Below are 20,217 nucleotides of genomic sequence, written 5' to 3'. Positions count from 1 at the left end.
TCGTGACATGAATTAACTGTTCGTGAATTACTTCAGTTTCCTACAAATTACTAATCAATTTTCCCTTAATTAACCTGATTTTTTCAAGCAATTAAATTCTTTTTAACTACTACTCACGGTGATACATCTGAACAACTTTGTTCACCTTACACTCTTCGTTTCGGTATAAAAATTTGGACAAAAAGATTCCCTTAAATCAATAATTAAACCTGCAGTCTACGAAAAGGACCGGAACGTCCGACGCAATTAGGGGTATGAGAGATTCAAAAACTGGTTCATATGGTTCTGAGCACTATGGGACTTAACATCTGAGGTCAACAGTCCCCTAGAACTTAGAACTACTTAAACCTAACTAACCTAAGGACATCACACGCATCCATGCCCGAGGCAGGATTCGAACCTGCGACCGTAGCGGTCGCACGGTTCCAGACTTAAGCTCCTAGGACCGCTCGGCCACACTGGCCGGCATACATTAGTAAGACTTTTCAAATACGACGGATTTCTTCCTTATACCTGTCCAATCTGGGACTCTCCGACTCGTCCCTGCGACATTAAATCGCAACAAACCTTCTTCACCCACTCCTAAGCGTATCTGTGCTCCATTATCGTTCAGTTTGGTTACCCAAAATCATCTCCGTGTTAACGTTCCAAAGATATTGAAGAATTCTTTTATCAATATGATGTAGAACGAGGCAGTGTACCTGATATGTATACATGACTACTTCCAGTGGGTAGTTACATGTTGGGCATACACAAAAACTTCTAAATTCACATCGGCTAAAAATTAACATTAATAAACATTATTTTTCAGTCCCATTCACACTATCACATTTAAAACTGGGAATTTATTTTACAGGCTACCGAATCTTTTAATACAACTTCGTCTGCGGAACAAGAGGGGCTATGCAGCAGAAAAGATATTTGATCATATTTACTATCTGCCAAACTGTTATTTGTCAAATCATCGAAAACTTTTGGTGGTAATTATCGAACTCCACTGTGAGCTACTGAAAGTAAAGAAGCTAATTTTTCTTTCAGTATTGTAGATGCGGACATCACTCTCCCTTCTTCTACTTCATGGATTACTTATGGCGAATTTCATTAATGAATGTGTACGGCGTGTGAACCATAACAGTGTACAGCATACCGCAGTGGTTTACAGGACGCCGAAACGAACAGTTTTATATAAGACACTTGTAGTCCGTCAAGCCTCCAAAAATAACCTAAACGACTACAGCGTATTCGCTCAGTGCGAGATTTTGTCTTATATCACATTGTTCGTCTCGAATTCCCATACAGGTCTGTGGTACCCTCTAAACACTTGCCCTTTACAGCCTGTATAATGAGATATGCAGATAAAATGTTTCATTCTTCGTAGAGGTACCTTCAAGATGACTGCAGGTCAGTACTTTCTTCCTAGGTGATGCGATAGCCAGAAAGTTATTTTAAGTTATAGTATGCGAAGTGTCTTACGATACTGATTTACTTGGTTGCAAAATAAACACGAATAACACAAAACAAAAGTTGCTGAAACAAATTGATTAACATACACTATGTGATCAAAAGTATCCGGACACCTGGCTGAAAATGACTTACAAGTTCGTGGCGCCCTCCATCGGTAACACTGGAATTCAGTATGGTGTTGGCCCACCCTTAGCCTTGATGACAGCTTCCACTCTCGCAGGCATACGTTCAATCAGGTGCGGGAAGGTTTCTTGGGGAATGGCAGCCCATTATTCACGGTGTGCTGCACTGTGGAGAGGTATCGACGTCGGTCGGTGAGGCCTTGCACGAAGTCGGCGTTCCAAAACATCCCAAAGGTGTTCTGAAGGATTCAGGTCAGGACTCTGAGCAGGCCAGTCCATGACAGGGATGTTATTGTACTGCAACCACTCCGCCACTGGCCGTGCATTATGAACAGGTACTCGATCGTGTTGAAAGATGCCGTCGCCATCCCCGAATTGCTCTCCAACAGTGGGAAGCAAGAAGGTGCTTAAAACACCAATGTAGGTCTGTGCTGTGATAGTGCCACGTGTAACAACAAGGGGTGCAAACCGTTTCCATGAAAAACACGACCACACCATAACACCTGAGACTTCGAATTTTACTGTTGCCGCTACAGACGTTGTCAGATGACGTTCACCGGGCATTCGTCATACCCTCACCCTGCCATCGGATCGCCATAATGTGCACCGTGATCCGTCACTCCACACTACGCTTTTTCACCGCTCAGTCGTCCAGTGTTTACGCTCCTTACTCCAAGCGAGGCGTCGTTCGGCATTTACCGGCGTGATGTGTGGCTTATGAGCAGCAGCTCGACCATGAAATCGAAGTTTTCTCATCTCCTGCCAAACTGTCATAGTACTTGCAGTGGATCCTGATGCAGTTTTGAATTCCTGTGTGATGGTCTGGATAGATGTCTGCCTATTACACATTACGACCCTCCTCAACTGTCGACGGTCTCTGTCAGTCAACATACGAGGTCGGACAGTACGCTTTTATGCTGTGCGTGTCCCCTCACGTTTCCACATCACTATCACATCGGGAACAGTGGACCTGGGGATGTTTAGGAGTGTTCAAATCTCGCGTGCAGACGTATGGCACAAGTGACACCCAGTCACTTTTGCTTCTTTATTCGTCAAGTTTAGATATTTATTTATCAACTCAGTGACCCTGGCGATGAACATATTTCTCCCAACGAGAGACCAGTTCCTTGGTTCGAGTACTGTAAAATGTTTGACTTCGTTGACGAAGTCACTACCTCACCTCTGCTTGCGCCGTTCATTGCTATCAATATTAAGACCTCGAAGGGTTCTATATGTTTTGGAAAGAGATGACAATCGTATGGGACTAAGTCGGAATTGTGTGGAGGAAGATGAAGGGCGGTGAACGCAACGTGTTTCAGTGTTCGCGTGTGATGTGTACGTAGGGGTGGCTTCAGTGGGATCGCTGGCCCACGGTGCCCTAACAGAAGGGCTGAAGCATCCGGGAGGTGTCAGGAGGATCAACGATCGTGAAGAAAGTTGTCCTGTTGCTCTTCGCACTGCCAACTGTCGTTTTCGACAGCGAAATGTGTGAGATCGGTGCCCCACGGAAGGGAATGGTTTCTGTATACCACCGCCTAAGGTCCTTCCCTGTCGATTCTGAGCTACAGTGTATCTGAAATGTTTCCTACGTCCATCAATAAGAAAACCGTGTGATTGCTACATCAGGTGTCGCGGTTCTGAGCTCCATCACAGAGGGGTCAAAAGAAGGGGTGGAATGTGGGTAAGAGATGGCTGTGACACGTCCACGATGGTGTTGAACAGAACTGTGGGGTAATTTTATTCTAACGTCACGTCATTAACCCACATTATACCTGACATGAACGTTTGGACTCCTGTCATTTTTCACATGTCTTGATACCCTACTCTATGAAACGTCGCCGAGCCGAGACCGAGGGTGACGCCGCAGGCGCAACGCTTTGGGCGACTGCAGGGGAATGCTACAGGCACCTCTTTCGCGTCCTGCCCAAGTGCTCAACCGTCGCTCTCACGGTGGTGGCACCCTCTAGCTGCTGCTGGATGTTCACAGCATGGTCGCCCAGTGAACACGCACATCCCTACTCCTCCCTCCCTCTCTCCATCACCTGGCAGCCGAGTTGTCTTACGACTGGTCACGGGCCTGGTCCACATCACCAGAGTAGCGGAAGTGTTGAAAAACATGTGCAGACATTCGAGGATAGGCGTCCACTGTACCGCGAAAGCAGACTTACAAAGTTTCAGGAATGAGTATCACGACTGAGAGCAAGCTGTACATTACATAAGCCTAGGTGTCGCTCCCATTGGTAAATATGAACACAAGAGCAGAATAATCACAAGATACGCAGGGGCGTTTTGACCAAGTTTACTTCCCATGCTCCACACGCCAACGGAACGACATGAAACGTTAAAATGTGTTCCAGTTGGAAGCATGCTAAGCCATGCACTGCACAGTGGTTTGCCGAGTAGGGATGTATCCCTTGATGAAGATGGAGATACGTTAATACAGCGGAGGATTACATTTCTGGACGACTAATGACGATGCTTGCTAGATCTGGAGATTGGCTGTTCAGTCACTGGGCGCACTCTCTCGCAGCCATCTTATAGGCTTTACTGATTATATTAACAATTGTCTCATTAACGTCAGGATTAATGTACGATGTTCATAATGCAACGAAACGTAACGCAAACAACTAGAATAATGCAACGGAACGTAACGCAAACAACTAGAGAGAATTTGTAGCATGATAGTGATAAAAGGAACAGATGCTGCCTGTGTTCATTCGAGATCTTCCAGAAAAGGTCAATCATTATATCACATCATGTTAGTATTGTAGTTGTGAAAGTTTGCAATGGTGTAGGAAGACAATGCTTCTGGGAAAGGAGTGTCGTTATATTACATACATATTCTAAACGACGACGAAGCACACTGTTTATACTACGGTGATGAAACTTAGCTAGTCGCTTCTGCGAATGCCGATATTTCGTTTTCATTTAATGAGTGGAACATCCAGTTACACTCAATCCTGGCTAACGATTGTCATTTTCCGGAAGCTCCCAAATCTACAGAAGCGACTTTAGTTCCCGGTTCCCCCGCCAGGAAGTTCTTTCTGACACTCTCTTTGGAAATTTGTGGTACGTTCCTATGGGACCAAACTGCTGAGGTCATCGGTCCCTAGGCTTACACAAAACTTAATCTAATTTACGCTAAGGACAACACAATAACCCATGCCCGAGGGAGGACTCGAACCTCCGATGGGGGAAGCCGCGTGAACCGTAGCAATGTGCCCCTGACCACGCGGCAACCTAGTGCGGCCGACAGTCTTTTAGTTCTGCCTATCTGCAGCTCAGAAAATTTGCTTCTCATTTATCACCTCACTGTGTACTTGGGAGTCATGCCAAAGACGTTTAAAAGTTAGAGTGACTTGTTTATTCGTAAACAACTCAGTCTTAATTTTTGTTCTTGCAATTTACGCTGCAATGGTCAGTCAAATACCAAAAGAGGTACGTATCTGGGATCGTATGCTTTTGAGTTTCCAAGTATAGTAACGCAACAGTTGCTATCGAAAACATTTACTATTATTATCCAAATACTTTAGACGCACGTAAACGCCAAAGCTGGTTTTCTGATTTGAGACCCTGAAATTTTGATATTTCTGGCTCGATCAGGAAGCCCAACAACTTTAGACAATGACTTGCAAATGGTAGAAGAGGAAGCAAATCTGTGTCAACAATCGAGGAAATGTGAAACACCCATGAAAAACCTTGGTCGATCATCCAAGAACATTTTTATCACTGTTAAAGACAATCAAAGATAACCCATCCACCGCAAATACGCACAAGAAGGTAGCTATCTCCGAATGAATTGTAACGATGTACATCTAAGCCGGATATGCACCCAAAAAGGCACTTGTGTGTGTGTGTGTGTGTGTGTGTGTGTGGAGCATTCGACGGACGTTTACTCTGAACTGCTGAAATCTGGATAACCTGTGAATGCAGACTTTTGCTGTGAACAACTGGATAGAGTATAACAATCTTTAGTGGGTAAGTACCCAGCGACTATGTACAGAAAAGGCGTGATTCTGCAACACGATAATGCAAAAAAAAGACTGAGCGAGTCGAACTATGGAAAAAATTAATAAATTGGCGTCGGAGGTGCTGCCTCGGCCACCATATTCGCCCGATGCTGTGCTATCGGATTTTCATTTATTCTGATCGCGACAACAATTTATAAGTGTCAAAAAATGTGGACGATGTTCAGTATGCCATCACTAGATATTTTGTTCGGAAAAAGTTGCTTTTTATCGATCCGGTATTGAAAATTTACACATTAGATGGAAAATTTACACACTAGACGGCAAAAGTTTGTTCATAACGAGGGTATTTACATCACGGCTTCAAAATAAAACCTTTTTAATAATTTATCTTTTTGGATTTAATGTATAGAAAAAAGACATTACTTCCCAGTTCTACTAATATTTCTTTATATAAAACTCCAAAATACTATGGAATATGAGCGGAATGTGTTTCGTTTTTATATACTGGTTTTAAGTGCAGTATAATTTTCACAGTACAACATACTCTTCATACGATCATTAATTTTAATAAAAACATTACCCGTATAGCTATGGGCAAAAGATTATTAACGGTTCTTCTCACTCAAATTGTGAGCTTTAAAAAGAGTCAATAATGCCAGTTACGTGACACGCTACTATGCGTAAAAATGCAGACGCTCGTGCATTAATTGCTTGCATAAGCTCGCCATCAGCGTGCTGTCGTCTTCTGCTGCTGATTAGTTTTCTGCGCATTTCCGGCCGTGTTGACGTGCCTGATTTAATTAAAAGTTTCTCGTCTTGGTGCACGTTTAATGTCCTATTGAAAAGCGTGATGATATTTTCCAATTGACTGATTACTCAGTTTTTCATAACAGTGGTATCTGTGCGGAAAACGAGTCTAAGTTTCAACTATATGTTGACAGATCTATTACATAGCGGCTGAGATGCCTTAGCGATTGATCTATGGTGAAACATCGGGAAGACATGCACGTGTTCGAGGGAACGCTTGAAACCCTCTGATAATGATAACGTTAAATCGTGTAATGTAGCGTCACCATTTCTTGTTCCTCGACATTCATTGAAGAAATGTCTTCAATACCTGAGACATATCCTGCGAAGAGCTAGGAATTCAGGTGGTTTATATCAATTTCCGTTACGATTAGCGATGAACTATATAACTGAACGTCAAGAATACTTCTGGTAACAAGATATTCGAGTAATGTCTGGAATCCACTAGTAAGGGATTGTTCAAAGCTCTGCCAAGTTTCAGCGCAATTCTTGTGGAGCCTGATGGTCTATTTTTAACCATGTCATACATCAGAAAAAGAAACTAGGACTAACGATATCGAAATCAGTATTCGCCTTTGGAATAAAAGTAAAACTTTATATTTGTTTGAGTTCTAGCTTTTTCGCAGCTGTAGCAGAATTGCGAGAACTGCCTCTAACCGAGGAATTCATAATACGGGCATAGACAACCGTCTTGAAGTATTTCGAAATGTCTTTTTCATCTCACGTTACAAAATAATTGGATTATGACGCAGTGTTCCAAAAGAGCTTGGTAATCTAGATGAACACTGTCAATCTCTTCCGGTGACATTCAGGCCGTGAGCAGTTAAGATTGGTGCACAGTCTGAGTTCTCTATTATTTTCCTACAGTTGTTCCTCAATTACGTATTCTGCGTTCTATTTTCACTTTTCGTCACCCACTGTAAAATCATAAATTGAAAAGTAGCTCCTCAGAAGTTTCACCGTATGTCATACATGTTGGAAATATATGTTTGTGTACTCGATGTGGAATTCTTTCCACATTTTTCGATTTTTACCCCTTAAGCCCCCCACCCCCTCAAAAGGCAAGATTATTTATCGAGTACAACAAATGCCGCAGCCTGTGACTCATTGATCTTAACGGCAAGGAGGTAAGTAGCCATCGAAGTCGAGAGTTAGGTTACACCCTGTCCGCAAAATTATTCGCTTCGTACACAGAAAAAACTGTGAATGGAAACCTGGGAGATATGTGAGAAAGAAATCAAAGGCGAGAGAGAAGAAATTAAAGCTTTAAGGGTGGTCGTCAACATTGTAATTCTATCACGGAGAGTAAAAGATTTAGAAACTCTGTTTAACAGAATGGACAGTTTTTTAAGTGAACAGTATACATAAGACGACTGTAAACGTTTGAAATGTTGTGCAACAGAAGAATCAAGAAAATGAGATGGGTAGATAGGATTCGGGAGAGATGGGAGAAGGGATAGGTTGATAGAGCGTTTGGTATCAGAATAATTAATGCGATGATGTACAGAAGTGTGAATGCTGATAATGAATTAAACGAGAGCTAACAGGATGTATACGATTTAAATCAGAGAATGCGGAGGGTACTATATTAGGAAACATGACGTTAAGTGTAACGGATATGTTTTCCCATTTCGGCTGCAAATTGACAGTCGAACAGAGAAATGTGTTTCTGAAGAAGTGAACTATGTCAACTCTCACTAAGAAATTTAAATTTTAGCCAGTATTTTCTGAAGATACTTGCTTGGAGTGATCAGTACATATAACACAGCTATAAACGTTTGACGTTTGAACTGTGGTGCTGCAGATTAATCCAGGAAGTAAGCTGGGTATATCGGCTGTGGGAGAGATAGGAGAAGGGTTACGTTGATAGGATACCTCAATTAGTATCAAGGAACAGTTAATGCGATGATGTATGGAAGTGAGAGTAGTGATAATTGACCAGTCAAAGTCGATGTAGGTTGCAGTAATTATTCAGACATGAACAAACTTGCGCAAGATAGGCTAGAGCGGACAGCTTCGTTACATTAGTCTACCGACTGAAGACCAGTACACAAAAAGCAACTAACGGAATAGAGTGTTTGCTAAAGGTAGGGTTGGTCTGAGGGGTAACTGCCTGGTCCGTGTTCATGGGTCATCTTCATCCTGTCCTGAGCGGTTTGGGAATACTGGGCTGAAGGAACCCTCGTCCGTAACTGAGATGGCACAAAAAACACCACCACGACCGATTATGAACCGTTTCGGAACCGGCCAAGCGTCATATAGCGGAAATCGGTGAGTGGTTAGGTTCCACGATCAGTCTTGTCTTGCAGGAAGCTCCAGGTCTGCTCTTTGCTATCTTATCAAAAGCAGTTTGTTTTGATCATCTACATCTACATCTACGAGGATACCCTACAGGTCACACTTATGTGCCTGGCAGAGTGTTCGTGGAACCGTCTACACAATTATCCTCTGTTACTCCAGACTCGAAAAGCGAGGGGAAAAAATTAACAGTTATATCTTTCCGTGCGAGCTCTGACTTCCCTTATTTTGTTATGACAATCGTTTCTCCCTACGTAGGTCGGCGTCAACAAAATATTTTCGCATTCGGAGGAGAAAGTTGGAAATTCGAATTTCGTGGGAAGCTCTAGCAGCACCTGCAGTAACTGCCCGTCTTGCATCCCCTCAGACTAGACAAAAACACACGACAGCTACACGAAAATAGTACCGAAGCTATCGGAACGGTGATTCCGTTCCCTTTATTTGAACAAGATCACTAGATACAAAATCAGTAAGGCTGAGAATTTGGCGCACAACACAAACTTCTGGCTTGTTGTGGTTGAGCAATGTATGAACAGTGTAAAATACTGCAAATCTTAGAACAAAGCCGAAGTCCTTCGTAGTCTACATCTACATGATTACCCTGCAATTCACATTTGAGTGAATGCCAGCGAGTTCATCGAAGCACCTTCAAGCTATTTCTCTACCGTTCCACTCTCGAAGAGCGTGCGGGAAAAACGAACACGTATGTCTTTCCGGACGCGCTCTGTCTTCCCTTATTTTATTGTGGTTGTCAATTCACCCTATGTAGGTGGGAACCAACCAAATATTTTCACACGATGAGGAGAAAGTTGATGAGTTAATTTATCGAGAAGATCCAGCTCCAATTTGTGTATCATATCCGTGGCACTTTCTCCCCTATTTCACGATAATACAAAACGAGCTGCCTTTCTTTGAACTTTTTCAGTATCCTGCGTCAATCCTATCTGACGCGGATCCCACACCGAACATCATTACACCAGAACATGGCGTACAAGCGGAGTGCAAAATCTCTTTTGTAGACCTGTTACGTTTTCTAAGTGTTCTGCCAATAAAATGCTGTCTTTGGTTTTTTCCCACGACATTATCTATGTAATCGTTCCATTTTAACTTAATTGTAACTGTAATGCCAAAATAATAAGCTGAATTTACAACCTTTAGATTCATGTGATTTATCATGGAGCCCGCATCTCGTGGTCGTGCGGTAGCGTTCTCGCTTCCCACTCCCGGGTTCCCGGGTTCGATTCCCGGCGGGGTCAGGGATTTTCTCTGCCTCGTGATGGCTGGGTGTTGTGTGCTGTCCTTAGGTTAGTTAGGTTTAAGTAGTTCTAAGTTCTAGGGGACTTATGACCACAGCAGTTGAGTCCCATAGTGCTCAGAGCCATTTGAACCATTTGAACCATTTATCATGGAACCGAAATTTAACAGATTTCCTTTAGTACTCAAATGGATGAATTTTCACTTTTCATTGTTTATGTTCTATTTCCACTCTTTGCACCATACAGGTAACTTGCCTAAGTCATATTGCAACTGGTTTTGATTATCTGATTACTTTACAAATCGCTAAATGACAAAACGTGTACAAACAATATAAGACGACTGCTCAGATTGTCTTTTAAATTGTTTATGGAGATCAGGAACAGGAGAGTGCCTACAACACTTCCTTGGGGAACGCCATATATTACATATGTCTTACTCAATGACTTTCAGTCAGTTACTGCCAACTGTGAACGTTCTGACTGAAATTCACAGATCCAGTGGAACAACTGACGCGATACTCCGTAGGCACGCAATTTGATTAGACGTCGGTGTTGCTTGTGAGAGACGCCGTCGATCTTCTAGAAATGTGAAAGTATGGAGTCAATTTTATATCCCCTGTCGATGGCAGCCATTTCTCCATGGGAATAGTCTTTTGGTACGGATATTTCTACTATTGAGGGCTAATATACTTTGTATAAATGATAATATAGATCTGTTGCATCTGCTTACTCTGAAAGGAAGCTGACTGGTATACAACCTGGACCGGAGCCCTTGCCATTTGTTAGGTCTTTTAAGATGCTTCACTACACCTAGGTTACTCATTCTATGGGAAATGCAACCTGAATCAAGCATCGGACATTTAGAGTTCGCTGTTTAAACCATCAAATAGACGGCAGCCAGCGCATGTATTGGAAGCATGTGTGCTCACTGACTGTTGTACGTATGTAGCACCGCCAGTTGGATAGAATGAACAAGCCCGTTCTAAGAATCGCTGCTTAACGGCAGTAACAACAACGATAGATGAAATACAATTGACTGCCCGGTGACAGAACATATCCCTCACTCAGAAAGACATTCAAGAGTAAACTTAAGAATTAATTACACAGGCAAAGCGACCCGCACGAACAACCATTCAAATCTTACTTCATTCGCATTTACCGTACATATACCATCGAATTTGATGACACACCACTGGCTTGTTTGGTGCCCTCCCTTTGATGATTGCGATATCAGTAAGACAGTATTAGATATTTGCACTACATTCTCGTGACAGGTGACCTAGTTTGTGAAATTTGTGCCCTAGCCTTAGGATACCTGTGAAATTTTCGTAAATTTTCTTAAAGGCAAAATACCACAAGACCCACCAATTCTATTGAATACCGAAACTTAAAGTATAAAAAGGGATGTTAGGCGACTAGTGAAGGAGATGCCTTTAATATTGCCAGAAACATGACAGAAACTGGAGGAAACATTATCTCCATTAGAATTTGAAATGAGAAGATTGTGGACATGCCACGTCGTTTATCACGGTACTTAATATTTGATATGGTTTGTTCTAGGGCTAAGGGAAGGGTTAAGGGAAGGGTTAAATGGCTTTTTAATGCTATATCGAGTGAAATTTCTTACATTCACTATTTTAAATAAGCTTTCAAAATTATTATTGTACCCAAAGCAATCGAGGCTCACTGTTCGTTGGTACTACTTAGTTAATAAAGTGTAACGGTAAACTAACAAAATAATTATTTCATAGCTAATTTTCGTGTATATCAATCACAAAACACCTCCCAAATCACCAAATGGTATATTGTCATATAAATATGCTGCAATTTTGGTTTATAATTTTCTTTTATTTTCTCTTATTTTTTATTATTTGCAGTATTAGTGTTCTTAACTGAAGAGGCTGTAAAGAGCTAAACACTTATACATTTGTTATCTGTGTGCGCAATGTAAGCTGGCAATGAATACTCTTTGACTTACTTGGCACTGTATTTGTTTACAATCTCTGGACTGTTTATGTTGTTGTTTCCAATTTGTGTGGTGTCTAAGGACGAAAAAATATATTTATTAGCGTTCTTTCTCGTGCAACATATTATAAGCAGCTTCATTAAAGCATACGATGGGTTGAAGAAGATAACTATACATGGTGTCTCAATCCTTTTGGTTCAAATTGAAATACGTGATAGTGGGTCCATAAACAGTACATACAGTTTGGGAACCAAAAATTGGAAAAACATATTTGTTGTGTTATGGATAAGTAACGTACAGTTTGTAACAAAGTAGCTTACAGTAATTGTTCAAAGCGACGACCACCAGTCTCAGTGCACGCATGACAACGGCGCATGAAGAGCAAAGATTCTGGGTGTTTGCTGTACAGAGGAACGGACAGCGTGTGATAAACAGCATGCACCTCTGACCACCAAGCAGACATAGTGTGCACAATTTAGATCACAGCACATGTGTCTTCTGAAGGCAGCATGCATCGTACCGGTGGATCTGCCTGTGCCCCAAGCACACCACTATCCTTGGTGTCACTTGACCATTGCGCTAGACAGCTTGTGATATGTCTATGGTTGTTTGCGTTACTGTGTACAGCGCATGATGTGTAGTCAAAGATGGAACGTTAGTCGTCGCGGGGGTTGGCAGACCTCCAATTAATGTACGGCGCAGCAGGTTGCAGTGATCGTAAAACACCACAAATTTACAGAGATTGCTTTCCCAACAGTTCTATATAGAAGAAGCTTATCTCCGTGGATAGCGACTTACGAGAGATGGGACCATTCACGCCAAAAGAGCCGATCAGGCTTCCCGCCAGAGGTATGTTCAAACAGCTCACTTCCAAGAGTTGGTGCTGGGTCGTGTGGCCGACCCCTCAGCAATAAGCACCCGTTAATTTGACAGTGAATTAAACACTTCAAATGACACTGTGCGTAGAGTACTGGTGGAACAGGTCTTACAGCCCTGTCAAAAAGAACATGTTCAACCACTAGGTTCAACGGATTTTGAGCCTCGGTTTCATTTCTGGCAATGGATTATGCACCGCAGTGCTCTAGTGCCGATATTCGTATGGCTTTTATCGTTCACAGATGAGGCCTTATTCACCCGTAATGATGTTTTCAACACCTGCGGCAGGCATGTCTGGAGTGAGGACAACTACTGAGCCACCCACATCTGTGGCCATCATCTTTGATTCTCTGTCAACATACTAGCAGGCAATTGCCAAAGGTCATATAATAGGGACTTACTTGCTGCTTTCCTGTTATAGCGGGCCACGTTACTTGGTGTTTCTGCGAGATGTCCCCTGGTTCGCAAGAGAATGTGGGTTCAACACGACGATGCACCGGATAACTTTGATGTGAACGCCCATGAACATCTAACAACACGTACAGTCGTCGTTGGATTCGAAGGGGCCGTCCTGTCCCATGGTTAGCACGTTCGCCGGATCACACCCTGTGAACGGTTTCCTCTGGTGTTACGTCAGGGCGTTGGCGTACGAAACCCTTGTAGAAACGAATGAAGACATGCCTTCTATGGTCTGTCACCTGGTACAACAGACACGAGGATCTTTTAAAGAGAGTAGCAGAAATTCATGCTCCGTTTGCCATGTATGCATTGACTTTGGCGCTCGTAGTTTTCAACAATTATTGTGAGCTACGTTGTTGTTATGTGCTGAACACTGTGTCCATAACACAGCGTTCACCCATTTCCGACGATTCGTGCCCTATCTCAGTACAATCCTTTGCGGGCACACTATCATCTATTTCAATAAGACGGAAAATTTCAGTTTGGCGCGAAGGGTTTGAGACATCCTCTCTCTCACTCTCTCACTCTCTCTCTCTCTCTCTCTCTCTCTCTCTCTCTCTCTCTTTATCTATCTGCCTATATATATATATATATATATATATATATATATATATATATGTACTTACTGTAGTCAAAGCTTGGTGTCACTTTACAGCTTTTACCCCACTCAGTGCCTTCCTTTAACTCATAATACATAAATGCCTCAAAGTGTGTCCTATCAACCGACCTTTTCTTTTACTCCAGCTGAGCCACAATTTTTTTTTTCTCTTCATTTCGTTTCAGTCCCTCGTCATTAGTTATTCGACCCATTTAACTAATCTTCAGCATTCTTCTATAGCATCATAGTTCACCAGTTTCTATTACCTTCAACCTCTGCACTGTTTATCGTCTACGTTTCGAGTTTAAATTTATGTTAGACATTGATAAACTTACCTATTTTCTGTTTCTGAAAAACACTTCTCTCGCTATTGCCAGCATGAATTTCGTATCCTCTCTACATCGGGAATTATCAGTTATTTTGCTGCCGAAACAGACAAACTCATCGACTTCGTTAGTGTCTCATTTCCAAACATAATTTTTATCGCTATCAACCAATTTTATTTGACTTTCTTCTACTGCTCTTGTTTTCCTTTTGTTGATGTTCATGTTATAATCTGTATGTATGATATTACCCTTCCCTTTCATATGATCTTCCAGGTCTCTGACTCAACTTCAGTGTCATCGGAAAACTGTGGAACTTATATTTTTTCTCTTCGATCTTCCAATACCTTTCCAAATTTTTCCATAGTTTTCTTTATTGGCAGCTCAATTTACAGATTAAATGACATCAGGTGAAGGCTACCACACTATCTTAGCCCATTCTCAACTACCATTTCCATATCATGTCCTTTCACTCGTACGATTGCAGGCTTGTTTTTGTAAAAGTTTTAGACAGGCTTTCTCTCTGTGTATTTTATTCTTGCTAGCCTATGGGCCCGTTGAATACTCCTCTAGTGTTACGGAATTCCTGTAGCCGGATACTGCAGACTGTATTGTGTTTGCAGGAGGTCTGTACGTCTCCAGGTCTTATGTTCCCAGGCGGCCTGTACTGCAACTGGACGTGGGACCTGGTGCTGTGCTGGCCCCCCACCAGGGCGGGCACCACGGCCAAGCAGCGCTGTCCCAGCTTCAACGGGCTCGACCAGACCAGTGAGTACCAACCCCCAAACGGAAAAAAATGATCACAGCAGATTAAGTAAAGCCTAACAGATATTAATGTATGACACAGTTGTCCCTTCCTTTGTTGACTCACTTCTACTGACGCACATGGAACACATGCCATCTTCAAAGATTTGTACAATAACAAGAATAAAGTATCAGGAAACAATCACGTTGGAAAATCACATTAACATTCACAAGTTTAAACGGACCCTCAACCCAAATCGATACAAAGTACCTCTTTACATTTACTAACACCAAGGCCAGACGAATCCAAAAATAATAGGATGAGCAGAATCCAGCAAGAAGACAAACGTGTAAGCCAGATAGCTCGGTAGGGCACTCGACAGGAAAACACATGTGTGACCAAGATCCACACGTCTATGTGAATCACCATGGGTGATATATTACTGGTTTCATTTCATTCTGTGTTCATCAGAGTCAAAGGTATCATCAAGAGCACCCCAGGTATGTGTGATACGACCGCTTTTTTCTGTATATACACAAAGGATCTAGCAGATTCGGTAACCAGCAGTTTACGACAGTAGTGTCCAGGGAAGTGTGATCGTTGAGTAGATGCTGGTAGATACAGTATTACATGGACAACATTCACATTTAATGCGAGGGATGACAGCTCCCACTAAATGTGGAAATGAAGTTGAGATAGTGCTGATGGATAGGAAAGTACACTGCGGCAAAAAAAAAAAAAAAAAAAAATTTACACCCATTTAGAGATTTCCAATTCATTCTAGATTTACTGTTGCAACAGTGCATCTGGAGTACATGAGATTATTACATTTACAGATTGCTGTATCTCACACCAAAAGATGCTTGATAAGTAATAATAATACGTAGGTAAACAAGAACAGGGATTTATTATGAGGACTGTTCGGAAAGTAAGGTCCGATCTGTCGCGAGTTAGCTACACTTTCCAACTACTTTCCTACATAGTCACCACCTTGACTGAGACATTTACCTTAGCATTGTGGCATCTCTCCAATAACCTCGTCACAGGAGGGAGCCGCCTGTGTTTGCTACCAGTTCTTTACGTTCATCTGCAGCTTGATGTCTGTGTCAAAATTTTGTCTTCATATCCAGGGGTCCATGAGAGCAGGGAGAGAACTCTGAGGGAGCCAAGTCTGAGCTGTATGGTGGGCGACGAAACGCTTCCCATCGAAAATGCTGTAGAAGCCATCTTATTGCCTCTTCATGTGTGGTTGAGGATTGTCATATAGGAGTAAATGCATGACAGTTACGTTTCGTGGGCTGCAGAAAAATCAGGCAAAATCTCCCACAGGCAATCATACTTGCCGGGTCAAACGGTTCTCCAGGCTTCTTTAGGTGCTCATGATACGATCAGAATTGAAAAGAGCGACGTGATGCGATCAATAGCCATACTAGAGACTCTGTCCAACACATGTATGTGAAGCTTCATCTAATTTTGACTGTGGTTTCCATTTCGCGATCGATTGGACCCTACATTTTTCAACAGCCTTCGTACAACCACAGTGGACAGATTTCATAACAAAGGAAAACTCTTCTTAATCAAAAATAATACAACCCTATTACATACTAATAGACATATGCCTGGAACACATAGTGAATAAACTTAATGGGGTGTGAAGACTATTATACTGATACCCCCTAACAACAGGACTGTGAGTTCAGCGCAGGTGATCCACAGGTAGGTCTGGGGATATCGCTGGAAAGTCGTAGGTTCTGCTACAGTGTCTTCCGAACGGGCTCTGACTGATGGGCCGCTAATAGCTGGCATGTGAACCGGCCCAGATAACCGTTAGAGCTGCAGACGTGTTAGTTTGAGCCACCCTAAACAGGAGAAGCATGGAGGAATTAGTGCCGATCCAGTTCCGTATGTGTGGAGAAATACGCCGCTGGCACGGAGCACCTCTAGTGGTGCTTCACCTACCGTCTGCCGTCCCTGCTGAGATCGACGCAGTCCGGAAAGGCAACGCCTTGTGTGTATGCAGCCCTGTGATGCTTTGTTGCCTGAGGGGTTACTGATACCTGTAAGCGAATGGCGTGTACGTGACACAGGTCACTAGCACAAGCGGTGCTATGATACCAAATATCGACCCATGCTGAAACACCCGCATAAGCCAATGATGCACCCTACGTAGGCAACAATACAAGCACTAACTCTGGCATCCAGTAGATCATACGAGTGGCGAACACGGTCCTGGAATACGTTATGCCTCATCTGCCCGACGTTTTTCAAAACGGCTCTGAGCATTATGGGACTCAACTGCTAAGGTCATTAGTCCACTAGAACTTAGAACTAGTTAAACCTAACTAACTTAAGGACATCACAAACATCCATGCCCGAGGCAGCATTCGAACCTGCGACCGTAGCGGTCTTGCGGTTCCAGACTGCAGCGCCTTTAAGCGCACGGCCACTTCGGCCGGCGACGTTTTTCACGTAGTTCTGTAAGAGTTATTGGTTGACCAGTCCCACGAGTCACTTCCTGTTCCATCATATGCCACATGTGCTCGACTGGAGAACGGTCTGGAGACCGTCCTGGCCAGGAAAGTTGCTGCACGTCTTGCAGGGCACGTTCAGTTTCTCCAGCAGCGTGTGGTTCAGCATTATCCTGTTAGAACAACACGTCACCTTCCTGTTTGCAAGAACGGCAGAACAGCAGGTCTGACAGCATTCTGCATGTACCGAGCGATGGTGAGCATCCCCTCCGGAAATGCCAAAGGTGAACGAGAGTTGTAGCTTACCGCACCCCAGACCATAGGGCTTAATATGAGGACTTTAAGACGACTGCGATCTCCGAGCCAACGCTCACCAGATCTACATTGTACGTCCTGACGACCATCACCTGGGTGCAGGCAGAGTTTGATTTCGTCGTTGAAGGCCATGACGGGCGGTTCCATCTTCCAGTTGAGCCTCTGAAGGCATCATTCGTGCCGTGCCCGTCGATGCTGTGGCGTAACGGGCTAGACGTGTGCGTGGCCATATTCCAACTGCTAATAACCAATTCGCAACAATTTGTGCTGACACGTGTGGGCTCAAAAACCTGCTTATCTGTGCCGCGGTAACTGTACGATCTGGCACTGCTGCTCTTACAATACGAAGAACCTGGTGGGTGTTTGTACTGTGTGAACTTTCAGAACGTCGTCTACAGGTGTCAGAATGTTGGCGTGAGCATTACGCTAGCATCATAGCACAGCTGTCACAGCAAGTCCGATTTGTGTGGTAATTCATCGAAAGGACTATCCCGCAAGCCTGAAGGCTTTGGTCCCTTTCAAACTCGCTCAATTGGCTGCAGGATTCACCTCGGTGTCTCAGAGGTAATGCATCACACGTTTGCACCACAACGTGCCTTCTGGCTGCCAGCATTCCCTATATAAGGGGTAGACGTAGATGGCGCTCTGGTAGCTATGTCCTTATGCAATCTGCTCGCGGACGACATTGAAACCATTAGAAGTACATCTGCCATACCCCAGATGGCAAATGCCGTTATCAAATCAAAATCGACGTCGTCATTCCACATGTACTAATTTCTTTTCCCGGAGTGTATAACCCGACAATGTTTGTATGTATTAGTATATTGTTTCACACAGTCACGACGATTAAATATCTCAGCGTAACATGGCAAAGAAACATGAAGTCGAACGAGCATACGTGGTGGGTTTGAAGAAATGGCAGATTATCGACTTTTGTTTATTTGGAGAATTCTAGGAAGGTGTGGAAAATCTGTAAAGGAGACTGCGTGCACAAAGCTTGTGGGACCCCGAGTGTTTGACCTCGAAATAAATTCATCAATGTGAAGATAAATTTGTTACTAATAGCTTCGATCAACATGCGAATGTTAATGGAATGCTTTGTGAACATGAACTGAAATTCCTGGAAGAAAGAAGACATTATTTTAGTGGATCACTATTTGGAAAGCTAAGAAGACCAGCGTTGGCGACAGATTACAGTACGAGTCTACCGCCTCTAAAGTAGTCCACGCATAAGTACCAATAAGACAAGAGAAATGGGGGCTCGTACGGAGATGTATTGGCAGTCGGTTTCCCCTCGCTCCATTTGCAAGTAGAACGGGAAAAGAAAAGCCTAGCAGTGGTAAAAGGTATCCTCTGCCGTTCACCATTTGGTCGCTAGCGGAGTATGCATGTTAATGTAAACGCACAAATGCTTATTGTATATGTATTATTTACTGGTTTTTGTATTACAAGTATCTTATTTAAAAATATTTACAATCCATATTTGTAATCTCGTCATATTATGATTTTAATAAAGATTTCACCACAGAACGCATGAGAGTACAAATAAGATCACAGAACTTCTGGGACTACATATAAGGTATATGGACTTAATGTTGCAAAGCGTCATAGTTATTGCATTAGTGGTATTACTAAATTAATCTTCTCTGTAACACTTTAGAATGCGTGCGCTGTTTGCATGTCAAGAATGTAAGGATTTAGTCATTATCTTGCTCTCACGTATTACATATGGCCGAGAGTACCACACCAACTTTTGGCGAATCAAATTCTTTGCCTTTTGGGCACTATGTGCCTTTAAACTTGCGCTTATGATTGCCGCCAGTAACCGTGGCAAGGTAATTTGTATGGATTAGAGTTTATGGTATGTTTGAACTTATGAATGGTAATATGCTTTGCTTGCTTAGTTGTCACAAGCAACTTTATTCTTCTTGTTGTATAGTTTTTTTAAGATGGACACTGTCACAAACGCGCAAGATGAAGTATCTACGAGAATTACATTTCTGGTCAGGACTAGAAAAAGCCATTATCTCTCGCTACAAGCAATGCAGTGATTGGCGACCTTCACTTAACGACTTAGAGCAGCGGCGTTTGAGTAGAGTTGTAAGTGGTAGCAGACAATAAAGATCTGCGTGAAATAACTGCAGAAATCATTGTGGGACATACGACGAAAGTATGCGTTAGGACAGTGCAGCGTAACTTGGGCTATGGCGGTAGACGACCAACTCGAGTTCCTTTGCTAACACCACGGCATCGCCTAGAGCGTCTCTCCTTGGCTCATGACCATATCGGTTGGACCACCCCTCTCCCCCCCCCCCCCCCCTCTCTCTCTCTATCTATTTTGAGTCATCAGTCTTTGACTGATATAACTGCGTAGGCTTCCGCGGCCAGAGTCAGTCGACATAAAAGTTTTCTGGGTATGGTATCGCGTCGTAATGTAAAAACTACTGCTGCTGGAGAAAAACCAGTCTTTGACTGGTTTGATGCGGCCCGCCACGAATTCCTCTCCTGAGCCAATCTCTTCATCTCAGAGCAGCATCTGCAACTTACGT

General features: G+C 43.0%; 1 protein-coding gene across 1 annotated transcript in view; it reads left to right on the top strand.

The window, feature by feature from the left end:
- LOC124594709 (PDF receptor-like) overlaps positions 1 to 20,217 on the top strand; it is a 397,833-nt gene that overhangs the window by 135,153 nt on the left and 242,463 nt on the right. Inside the window, exon 2 of the mRNA XM_047133076.1 lies at positions 14,798 to 14,908. Coding sequence (XP_046989032.1) covers positions 14,798 to 14,908 — 111 coding nt within the window. The remainder of the gene's footprint in view (positions 1 to 14,797; positions 14,909 to 20,217) is intronic.

Source organism: Schistocerca americana, chromosome 2 (assembly GCF_021461395.2).
Source record: "Schistocerca americana isolate TAMUIC-IGC-003095 chromosome 2, iqSchAmer2.1, whole genome shotgun sequence".
Classification (NCBI taxonomy): domain Eukaryota; kingdom Metazoa; phylum Arthropoda; class Insecta; order Orthoptera; family Acrididae; genus Schistocerca; species Schistocerca americana.
Note: the sequence above shows the minus strand (reverse complement) of the source record. Positions and strands in the feature narration are given on the sequence as shown.